Source organism: Rhinopithecus bieti, unplaced genomic scaffold (genome assembly GCF_001698545.2).
Source record: "Rhinopithecus bieti isolate Rb0 unplaced genomic scaffold, ASM169854v2 scaffold_3912, whole genome shotgun sequence".
Taxonomy (NCBI): domain Eukaryota; kingdom Metazoa; phylum Chordata; class Mammalia; order Primates; family Cercopithecidae; genus Rhinopithecus; species Rhinopithecus bieti.
This window is the reverse complement of record NW_016804439.1, coordinates 1,082,393-1,094,563: the sequence shown is the minus strand read 5'-3', so window position 1 is coordinate 1,094,563 and position 12,171 is coordinate 1,082,393. Positions and strand designations below refer to the sequence as shown.

The 12,171-nt window shown below is 43.6% G+C and overlaps 1 protein-coding gene across 1 annotated transcript in view; it reads right to left on the bottom strand.

Annotated features, from left to right (window-relative positions):
* The window catches only part of TBC1D4 (TBC1 domain family member 4), a 211,593-nt gene extending 199,941 nt beyond the window's left edge, over positions 1-11,652 (bottom strand). The window contains 1 exon segment of the mRNA XM_017868339.1: positions 9,967-11,652. Within this exon segment, the coding sequence (XP_017723828.1) occupies positions 9,967-10,464 (498 nt within the window). The 5' untranslated portion in view covers positions 10,465-11,652.
* Positions 11,653-12,171: the final 519 nt, after the last annotated feature.

The following is a 12,171-nucleotide window of genomic DNA, read 5'->3' as shown; positions in this document are numbered from 1 at the left end:
TATATATATATATATATATCTCCTCCAACCTAACTTCCAATAGAAGAAAGGTGATATGCCAACTAACTTCCAGATCCCTGATGGAGGATTAGCTATTAGGTAACAGTCTCTACATTATAACTAATGTACTTTATTTACATGAACAGAAAATAAACAAATTTATCAATGTGACCAGTGGAAAGGTTTAAAATTAATGGAGCAAGGTAAAACATAAAGGGGTATCTATAAATAGAATATACCACCACCTGTTTTCATATTGTTTAATACTGCTATTAGAAACTAGACAAGCCAGGCCCGGTGGCTCAAGGCTGTAATCCCAGTATTTTGGGAGGCCAAGGCGGGAGAATCACTTGAGGCCAGGAGTTCGAGGCCAGTCTGGCCAACGTGGTGAAAGCCAGTATTTACTACAAATACAAAAATTAGCCAGGTGTGGTGGGATTACACACCTGTAATCCCAGCTACTCGGATGCTGAGGCAGGAGAATTGCTTGAACCTGGGAGGCGGAGGTTGCAGTGAGCTGAGATTGGGCCACTGCACCACTCCGGCCTGGGTGACAGAGTGAGACTCTGTCTCAAAAAAAAAAAAAAAGAAAGAAAGAAAGAAAGAAAGAAACTAGACAAAGATCCGCCTATTGAAACTGTCTGCCTGCCTCAAATTAGATAAAAGAATTGTGGATGGCCAGGCATGGTGGTTCACGCCTATAATCCCAGCACTTTGGGAGGCCAAGGCAGGCGGATCACTTGAGGTTGGGAGTTCAAGACCAGCCTGGTCAATGGGGTGAAACCTCATCTCTACTAAAAATACAAAAATTAGCCGGGCATGGTGGCAGGCGCCTGTCGTCCCAGCTACTCAGGAGGCTGAGGCAGGAGAATCGCTTGAACCCTGGAGGTAGACGTTGCAGTGAGCCAAGATTGTGCCACTATACTCCAGTTTGGGCAACAGAGCTCCATCTCAAAGAAAAAAAAGAAAAAAATGTGGATGGGCCGTGCGCGATGGCTCACTCCTGTAATCCCAGCACTGCAGGAGGCCAACGTGGTTGGATCATGAGGTCAAAAGAGACCAACCTGGCCAACATGGTGAAACTCCGTATCTACTAAAAATACAAAAATCAGCCGGGTGTGGTGGCAGGCGCCTGTAGTCCCAGCTACTCAGGAGGCTGAGGCAGGAGAACTGCTTGAACCTGAGAGGCAGAGGTTGCAGTGAGCCGAGATCGCGCCACTGCATTCCAGCCTGGGTGACAGAGCAAGACTCCATCTAAGAGAAAGAAAAAAAAAAGAATTGTGGATGGATTTAAAAGGGTCATGCCCACCACCACCACTATGTTCATGCCAACAGGCTTTTACAAAATTCCATACAACAGCCAAAATAAAATCTGTCTGCAAATAGTCTGTTAACAGCCTTAGAAGGAGCTAACGGGAAGGCGCGAGGACGAGAACTAGATCCTCTCTCAGGAAAAATAAGACCAGCTTCCATGACAAGAAAGAAATCCAATCAGGCAAGTAGTGCACAATCTGTAAAGAGTTAGGCAACAAGCATTGGGTGGTCTTCAAAGACAGCGGCAGAATCAGGGAGATCTAACACAGAATAATGAGGTATCCAAACTGGTCTCCCAAAGAACTTGCTACTGGAAATCTGGGAGCAATAATTACCTGGAGAACCAAGGAGAAAGGACATCAGTTTAATTCAGGTAAACTCAGGAAAAGCTCTCAGACTGCCCAGCCAATGGGAATTAAATGGCTGAAACTAAGGCAAGAGATGAGTTGAAAAAGCTGGGAGCCATGTAGGGACCAAAAACAATTTACTTATTGATTTAGAGACAGACTGAGACTCTGTCGCCCCAGGCTGGAGCGCAGTGGCACAATCATGGCTCACTGCAACCTCCACTTCCCAGGTTCAAGCGATTCTCATGCCTCAGCCTCCTCCTGAGTAGCTGGGATTATAGGCTTGCACCACCACACCTGGCTAATTTTGCTATTTTAGAAGAGATGGGGTTTCACTGTGTTCACCAGGCTAGTCTCAAACTCCTGGTTTCAAATGATTCGCCCGCTTCGGCCTCCCAATTTTACTGATTTTAAAAGGTCCAAGCCATAAATGTATGTGTCCAAGTTACATAATCCATTATTAAAAATATATATGAAGATACAATTGTAAGATACAAAAGAAGATACAATTGTGAGATATAAAAGATTTCTAGATGGGTTCGACCAGAAGCAGTGTTTGACTTAGAATCTGAGACTGATAATAAACTCTTCACAAATTATATAATATTGATAGCACAAAGTTTCCGTGGTCCTAACTTAGAGAATTTTAAAAACTTGTGTGAAAATTCACAAAAGTTAAAAATGAAGACTATTCAACTGGTTAAGGGTATCCACAAAATAAAAATGCTAAAGCAGCGAATGTAGGCTTCTAATTTTAGCCAGAAAGATTCCATTACTTAGAGATCCTCTTTCCAACTCTGACATCTTGCAAGAAGTGAAACTTGGAAGAGATCAGTAAGTTAAACAGTAATAACAACCCTGATTTCCTTCTGGAGAGACTGCAGAAATCTATGGCAAGAGTACCCGAAATGAAACCAACCAAACTTTTAATCCTATATTTTGTCCCCTTCTGTCATATAATCATAGATATCAAAGACATATTAAATGATATTCATATACTTTATAATTCAATAAAATATATTCAAATTCATGGTTTACTTGTTTTTAAATATATATCCTAGTGATCTTTTATGCTAACCTAAAGTTATAATGGTTATAAATACTATAGACTCATAGTTTATTCCCCTGCCATACTTAAAGACACTAAATCAAAGATACACCAGAGTTCAGCTTTACCAGCCTAACAAATGACACAGATTTTTTTATTTCCCCTTAAAACGGAAAGTACATACTGACATAACTATACCCAAGTGTGCATTCAGCACTAATTATTATTTTACAAACTTAATAAGCATATTTACCTGTGGAGATTTTAACATGAGTAGGAAAAGTGATAGTATAAAAGTTGATAAGACCGACAACTAAAAACTAATTTTCAATAACTGCATTCTAGTGTAGCAGGTAAGAAAACAAGCTTTAGAATCTGCCTGAATAGAAATCTGCTTCTACCAGTACAGGTCTTGTGGCCTTGGAGAAATAATTTAACCTCTTGTTTTTTTTTGAAGCTCACTTTGTCACCCAAGCTAGAGTGCAGTGGTACCATCTAGGCTCACTGCAACCTCCATCTCCTGGGTTCAAGCGATTCTCTTGCCTCAGCCTCCCAAGTAGCTGGGATTACAGGCATGTGCCATCACACCTGGCTAATTTTTGTATTTTTAGTAGAGATAGGGTTTCACCATGTTGCCCAGGCTGGTCTCAAACTCCTGACCTCAGGTGATCCACCTGCCTTAGCCTCCCAAAGTGCTGGGATTACAGGCATGAGCCACCATGCCTGGCCCATAATTTAACCTTTCTATACCTCAGTTTTCTCATCTATAAAATGGAGGAAATACTGGTATGCACTTCACCCAGTTACTGTGAAGCTAAAATGTGATCACCTAAGAGAAGCAGTGAAAGTAGTGCTATTACCCAGGAAGAGCTCAATAAACATTCACTTTTAAGGAAATGCATTAAGGAGCTACTCAAACTAGACAGTGCAATGTCAACACACCATATTACATACCATATTCCAACCTTAAAGTAGAAGCCAATGATATCCTTAGAGTTGACACATCCCAGCGAAGTATTCAATTTGTATAAATATTTTATACAGACCATATGTCAAGCAAAATCCTTTACTTGGTCAAATAAGTCTGAATATACTATTACATTAAATCATAATTGATCTGTTCTTCACTTTACAAGGGGGTACACATCCAAATAACTGCATGTTGGCTTGGTTCAGACATGCCAACACAGTCTAAAGGAAATGGGGCTCTGAAACTACCAGCCAGATGTTTTTAAACAAACAGAAGCCTTGAGGTTTTTTTTTTTTTTTAAGTAAATAAAATTGCTTGCAGTAATTATTTAGGCTGGCCATCATCTTATTCACTCAATTGCCCAACTCTACTTCTTTTTACATGATTTTCTTTTCTTTTTTTTTGAGACGGAGTCTCGCTCTGTCGCCCGGACTGGAGTGCAGTGGCCGGATCTCAGCTCACTGCAAGCTCCGCCTCCCGGGTTTATGCCATTCTCCTGCCTCAGCCTCCCGAGTAGCTGGGACTACAGGCGCCCGCCACCTCGCCCGGCTAGTTTTTCCGTATTTTTTTAGTAGAGACGGGGTTTCACCGTGTTAGCCAGGATGGTCTTGATCTCCTGACCTCGTGATCCGCCCATCTCGGCCTCCCAAAGTGCTGAGATTACAGGCTTGAGCCACCGTGCCCGGCCATGATTTTCTTCATAGCCAGTATATTAAGCATGCTGCTATTTTTCTGACTTACATCTTTTACTAATGAGGTAAATAATACACCAGATAATCTAGAAAATTCATGGAAATCATCAGTTTCCTCACTAAGCAATTACTCACTCCAAACTGAGAAAAGGGCATGTGAGCAGTGTCTGCCTTACTGAATGGTGTTATTTCTCAGGCTGTAAATCAAGGTTTAATTTTTTCAAAAACTATCGTAATTTGAAATTAGGATATACAAGTTGAGTACCCCTTATCCAAAATACTTGGGAACAGAAGTGTTTCAGACTTTGAATTTTTTTTTCAGATTTTGGAATATTTGCATATACATAATGAGACATCTTAAGGATGAGACCCAAGTCTAAGTATAAAATTCATTTATGTTTCTGGTGGGCGCAGTGGCTCATATCTGTAATCCCAGCACTTTGGGAGGCCCAGGTGAGCAGATCACTCGAGGTCAGGAATTTGAGATCAGCCTGGCCAACACGGTGAAACCCCGTCTCTACTAAAAATACAAAAATTAGCTGGGCGTGGTGGTGCACTCCTGTAACCCGAGAGGCAGAGGTTGCAGTGAGCTGAGATTACACCACTGCACTCCAGTCTGGGTGACAGTGCGAGACTCCATCTCAAAAGAATAAACGACAACAAAAAAACTTCATTTATGTTTCTATACACCTTATACACATAGCCTCAAGGTATTTTTATACAATATTTTCAATAATTTTGTGTGTTTTGACTGTGATCACATGAAATCAGGTGAAGAATTTTCTACCTGTAGTGTCATGTTGATGCTCAAAACGTTTCTGATTTTAGAACACTTTGGACTTCAGATTTTTAGGTTATCTGTATTCCCCTCAAAATGAACTGTTTATTCCACCTGCAGAACTTAAAACCTTTGGCTGAAAGGCAAAGTTTTCATTCAACATTTGCATGGTCTTATGATATCTGGCAGAATAATGTCTATCTCAGGAAAAGGACAGGCAAACCATTAAGCTAGAAGATGAAGAGCTTCTTAAAAATATTCTATAGTCAAATATTATTTCTCCTCACATTCAACTTGAACTTTCAAGCCTGAGAAAGACTGCAAAAATAACCAGGGGAACAGCAATGGTCATACAGCCAACCAAATGAACCAAGTAACCTAGCACAGGGTTTCTGAAACTGTGGTCACCAGGCCAGTAGTTTGAGCATCACCAGGGAACTTCTTAAAATCAGAAACTGAGGGTAGGGTCCAGTGGTCTCTTTTAACAAGCCCTCTAGGTAATTTTGACACACACGCTGAAGTCTGACAATCTCTGGTTTCTGATAATCAAGTCCTGACACTGAACACCTTCAATTTTCAGCTTAGGGCTCCTATCATAACATGCTCCCTTGTGGCTGGGAGTCTCTGGGCTATGTTTGTGCCTTTCCTCCAGATATTGCAGTCAAGATTCTACCACAGAGGCAAGGGAAATTAACCTCCACTTCAGAGTGCAGGGAGGAGAGAGAATAAAAAATGATTACAAAAAAAGAGATAGATCTATCTGTCCACAGAACAAACTTCTTAGAAAGCAGAGAGGTGAAATCTTCCAGGTTTCAATTTCTCTTCTCTGGTATTCTCACTAGTATATTCCTAAAGCCACTAACCATCAACTTTGAAAAGAACTGAAAATGACCTTCTAAAATATTGACAAAACAACTGGTTACCTGAATAAAGTTCAGATAGTAATAAACATTTTAAGAGAACTGAGACTTGGGAAAAAACTGGCATTAAACTCCTTTTTTTAATTTTAAGAATACAATTTGTAAAGTCTCTTTAAAATCATTCTTGCAAGCTTCAGTAAACATACACAAAAACAACCAATGAGCATTATAACAATCATGTTTTTATCATTTAAATGATTGTTCATCCTATAATTATAAAATATAATGATGCTTCAAAACTCACAGGCAAATGTTAATTCACAATTAACATACCAAAGTCTCATATTTTCAATGACAACTCCTGCTTTATTTTTTATTGAGGTAATAAATGTATAACATAAAATCACTTTTAACAGAAAATTTGGGTAATGCCATACAGACTCTTTTTGAAAGTGGATAAATATTTACAGAGTATTAGTGGCCTACCCTAGACCTTTGGGAGAGAATCAGATATTCTTGGTTCCCCAGTTCAAGTCTATAACTCACTTCATGCCAATGGGATTAAGCCCTTTTCCCAGTTCAAATACTCAAGTTTAGCTGAAATGTGCTAAGTCTGACATTCCTCCTGTGTAAGACTACATAGGCTTGACTAGAGACAGATCTGCATTGGCATATATTCGACCCCCATCTCCATTTCTCTTTGCACCTGGGAGAAACAGTGGTGCATCGAGCCATTCTGGTTGAATGCTTTTCCTGACACACATCCTTAAATTGACTCTGACCCACCAGGGAGGTATGCAGCCAAGAAGGAACACATCACTGTGGCAACTCCCCACAATAGACCCCCAAGCGATTAGTACAGCACTCCCAGCTCTGAGGTCAAATGTAGATCCAACTCCAATATGTGAGTAGATATTCTTGAAAACATTATCATTTTATATTAGTAACCACAATCCTCCAACTCAGTGGCTCTGCATGAACACAAACTTTGCCATGGTGACCGTATATCCCGCTTTGTCCTGAACAGTCCAGGTTTATTACTCACAGTGCTTGTGTCATTATTAGTGGTGCCCCTTTTGACAATAAAATTGTCCCATATCAAACAATAAAGTATATGGTCATCCAACAGATAGGGCCATTGCATTAAAGGAATAGGCATGAGAGACAAACCACAGGCAAGCATGTTAGGGGATGTTTGCAGATCTACTGCTCTAGGCTACCTTTGTAGACTTTGTATACTTTGTCAAGGACTGAGGGAAACACTTAGGAGACTCTCTTAACAATGATCTTAAGTCCAAATAAATAATTCTCCACTTCAAATGTAGAACTCAGAACAAAGCAAACAGCAGGTCTTCCTTCTGATTTCAAGGGTACCCAGAACCATCCACAGCCAACTCTGCATGAAGCATACTGCAGGATGATAATATGTGGAACCGACCCCTTTAATATGTCCAACTGCAGAATCAACACTTCTGGGAAGTTTTCTGGTAAATTCCTCAAAAACGATGGTCCCAACTTCCCCAACTATGAAAGCCATATCAAATGAACCTGGATGCTCTGAAGGAAATACGGCAAACAGCACATAGTGTCAATCACTGCCCTTGTCCACTCAACAAATATTTATGTCAAAGATCAAAAGTAGCAGCTCATGGATCTCTGAAGCCATCTCTCAGATGTGTAGTGTTTGGCCCAGATAGGATTCTTAAATGTTTACAATATTTCCCAATACTTTAAAATGCAGGGTCATATATAAAAATTCAGATTTCTACTTTCTCTTGGGAAATCAGCAGCTCTAGCGATGCTAGACTTGCATTCCATTCATGCAATTTCCAACTGGAACTAAGTAGCACCTTGAGAAAGGAGTCACTATTCATCCAGTCCTCCATGGTCCTCATTCAACCCTCTTCTTCATCATTTGAGTTTGTAACCACCAATTAATGGCTGTAGATGCTCTCTAGAGACACTACATCTGGCCCTTCAAATTAATAATCCTCTGCCAGGGAATCTCTTGGTTAAGAGCAAATAGTAATTCCTGTCTTTATATCAAACACGCATCTGGGAAAAGGCAATAAAGAGGAAAGTCAGTTAGAGGTTTTCTTGAACTTTTATGAGAAACTCTTATGGCTCCCACTGGACTAAAAGGTGGAAGTGATCCTAAACATATTAATATTTATATAGTTCAGCCTCTAATGCTTAAATATATAATGGAGGAAAATAAAGGAATGTTTATAATTGACTTCCTACCAATGAGACCAGGAGGAACTCAACAGCAGCTATTGAGAACTCAAGGTGCCATGACCATCAATGAGATTAACAACAATGTGTCAGGCATCAGATGTGGCTGGAGGGAAATAACTTTAACATAAACCCCTAAGAGTCATGAAAAGCTCCTTAAAGTCCTGAAAAAATGCAACTGGCTCCTCCTTACCGCCAAAACCAGAAAAATGTAATACAATAAAGATGTAATAGCTTTCAGAAACTTTCCAATTTTAACATATGTAAAAGCTAAAAAGTTTTGCACAAATGATCACAAAATGAAATTCATTAAATCGTGGTTAGGATCTTGAAATAATTTTAGTACGATATTTTGCCATAAACGTAACAGTGATCACAAATTTAAACTGCTCTCTTCACATCAGGAGTTCTTTTTATTGGGCGCCTTTAATGCCAGCTACTCGGGAGGCTGAGGCATGAGAATCGCTTGAACTCGGGAGGCAGAGGTTGCAATGAGCCCAGATCGTGCCACTGCACTCCAGCCTGGGCGACAGAGCGAGACTCCGTCTCAAAAAAAAAAAATTATTTTACAAAGTGATGAAATCTAAGACAATTAACTCTTATTTTCTTCAACTATAAGCCTTTTGTGAAAACTATTCTAAGTCTTCCAACTACAGACAGAAAATCGTGAAATAAAAAAATTAAAGCCTTATTTATAGGATGTTTTTCTCATCTGACTACTACTAATTTCCCAGCTATCAAAAGAAAGCCACATGGTGCAACCTGAGACTTTATTTATATTTAGACAACAATATTTTCCAAAGAACCTAAAGGACTGTGCAAACATTAAATAACCATTTTAAAACAGCATTTTGGAAGCTTTTGAGATGGGGGGAAAAACTCATTACAAATTAAAGGGGAAAAAAGCTTGTTTTCAAAGGCACAATCACTGCATAGTCAAGTTTTCCTCTCCCTGTTTCATAAGGCCCACATCTGTTTTTAAGGAAGTAAAAGTTTACTGTTTGGTAATTCGATGTAGAAGATAAAAAATTAAAACAAAAGTGAAAAAAATCATTTAAAAATTGTATTAGAAACCTGTTCTACTACACTGCCTCCAATAAGCGTGTTTAAAAACTGCAAAAAAAAAGAAGGGCTTCTTTCCATTCAATATCCAAATGCAGAATTCTTCTTCGCAGACAATCTGACAATGTCTAGTAACTTTTCCCTAAGCCCCGCTCCGAAATCGGAGACCTGCAGGTGCTGGGGCGAAGATGACGCGACCAGCCAAACCGGTTAAGGACCGTGATTGAGAACTAGTGAGAACCTCTAGGAACCCAACCTTCTGCGTTCATACACGCGCGCGCGCGCACACACACAAACACGGGAAGCAAGCCATCTCCGATCACACTCCAGACCCAGCCGTCCTCCCGGGACGCGCGCTCCTCTACGCGCGCTCTTTGGACACGCCAGCTCCTCCTCCATCCCGGGACCGCGGTCCTTCTCCCTCCGAGTCCCGGCTGCAACCGGCCGGCTCCAGCCGCTCGCCCAGTCCCCGAATGCCTTCTCTACCACTCCCAAAGTTCAGGGAAGCGGACGAGCAGGCGCTTGAGAGCGCCACGTGGAGCGCGCGCGCCTGCAGCCAAACCACAGTAGGTCCTTAAAGTCGGGTCCCCTCCCCTCCCGCCCTGCTCCCGGATCCCCCAGGGCCAAGCCCGCCCTCGCGCCTCCGAGCCCCAGTCTTGCCTGGTTGGGGTCTGTGGCGCGGAAAACGTGGCACGCCATCTGCGACTCGGGGTCGTCGGGCTGCGCCTTGATCAGGTAGGCAAAGTAGGTGAGGTCGTGGCTGTTGTGGATGAAGCGCGAGATGTGCTGCGCCTTGTGCTCGAAGATGAACACGGCCGGATTGGGATGCGCTGCCGACGGACTGGTGCCCCCCGAGGCCCCGGCGCCCGGCGCGGGGACGCAACGCAGGAAGGGCGCGCTGAGCACCAGGATCACCTCGCGGGCCGCCGGCGCCCCGCAGCCGCCAGCCTCAGGCTTCTGGCTGCGCCTGCGGATCTCGGCCATGAGCCAGGGCAGCATGGGCAGCGTGGTCCTGCGGTCCAGGCACGACCCCCCCACGTACCACAACCGGAACCGCTTGTCGCCCGGCTTCCCGGAGCCGGGCTGAGCTGAGACGCCCGACTCGGGCTCCAGGGGGTGCGAGAACGGCTCATCCTGAATGCAGCTGGGCGGCTCCATAACTCTCGCCTCACCAAGGCACCGCGGAGGCCGGCCGGGCGCACCGCTCCCCCTACTCCCGCGCAGAAGGCGCCGCCGAAACTGTGCCAACTGCCGCACCAGGCCCCCGCGCCCGCTTGGGAGCGGCGCGACCCCGAACTCCGCGCTTCAGCAGCCCTGCCCCATGCAGCACTTCCACGGGCGCGGCTCGGAGGCTCTGGCGGCGGGCACCGAGGCAAGCGCCCGGCAGCCGGAGGGACAGGCGAGGGTGGGTTAAATGGGCATCCTCCTTGGGCTGGCGCCTCGGGCAGGACCTCCCCTTCCTCCGTCGCGAGTTTGCAGGGTCAGAGGACCACGCCGAGGGTCCCCACGGCCGCCGACTCCAGCGCTGCAGCCCCGCTGCAGCCTCCGCGCTCGCCTCGGGCAGGCACTGGGTGGCTGGGCGGGGAATGGGGCTGTGGGCAGGAGGGGGTGACTTGGGGCGGAGCTGACTCCTACCAGGGTGACCGGCTGTCACCTGGAAGGTCGGGGCTGCCGGGCTGCGGCGCGGTCAGTCCTCGGGAAAGGCCTCCGACAACTACTCCAATGGAAAATAACAAAAACAAAATGTGGCCTCGCGGGGCCGCTCCGCCTCCCGCCGCAGCGGCAGCCCAGCTCGCTGCTCCTCCTCCTGGCGTTCCCGTCCCTCCCTCGCTCCTTCCTTCCTTCCAGGCTGCTGCTTTAATTGGGCTGCTAACCCGCCTCCCGTCCGGCGGGCGGAGAGCGTCGCCTGCAAAAGCTTATCTGTGAAGCCTCCTCTCCGCCTCTTCCTTCGACCCCCGCCCTTGGGGCTGCAGCTTAGAGCCTGGCGTGGGCACTGCCTGGACCCGCTTGGCCTGTCTTAGGTCGCTGCTATCGCCATCTCCTCCCGGGCGTCTCTGCTGCCCCCTAGAGAGGGGGCCACTCGCAATGGAGAACTGGGATTTTTTTTTTTAACAGTATTTGCTTGGTTTCAGTTCCTTCTAAAACCCACACATTAATTTCTGAATTATCCTTCCTAATAATCTCAAAAAACACTCGTGTTTTCAATCACAATATTATAAATTCCAGTTCCAGTTTTCACTTTAAAACATAGTATTGACAACTTGAATCTTCCTAGTTCTTAAAGCAGCCAACTTCTTAAAATATGGAAAAATTATATTTTATTTATTTTATATTCCCAGTTGAGAGCTAATGTAGAGATTTCTTGTTCTTTTATATATATGTGATAATACATATTTCCAAAGAACTAAAAAACGTTTGGAATAATTTGATCATTGTAATTTTAAAACAGGTGGACAAATATTCTCTCTTTACTCATACTGAATGATAATTAAGAATTGGGTAAGAAGTAAAGACAAAATAAATAGGAAAGACACGGAAGTTCTTGACTTTCTCCTAAGTGCTTACAAGAAGAATAAAACTCGGTTTTAGTTTCTTGGTTTTAGTTTAATGAGTTCTCACTTTCTAGAAAGCCCTGGGACCACTTTTTCCCTTCTGTTTATTTAAGGTCAATATGACCAACTGTCATTATTCCTATGCTGAATTTCTGGTTGCACCCTGATGGCTCTCTTATTAATAGGTATCTAAATTCCAAGATGGAGACATTACTAATTGATTAGGTAAGTCATTTGGTTTAACCACTTAAAAAACCTTTGTTCAAAAAGACCCATGTCTTCAAAGAAGCAATGAAAAGTTCTTGGAAGGTAG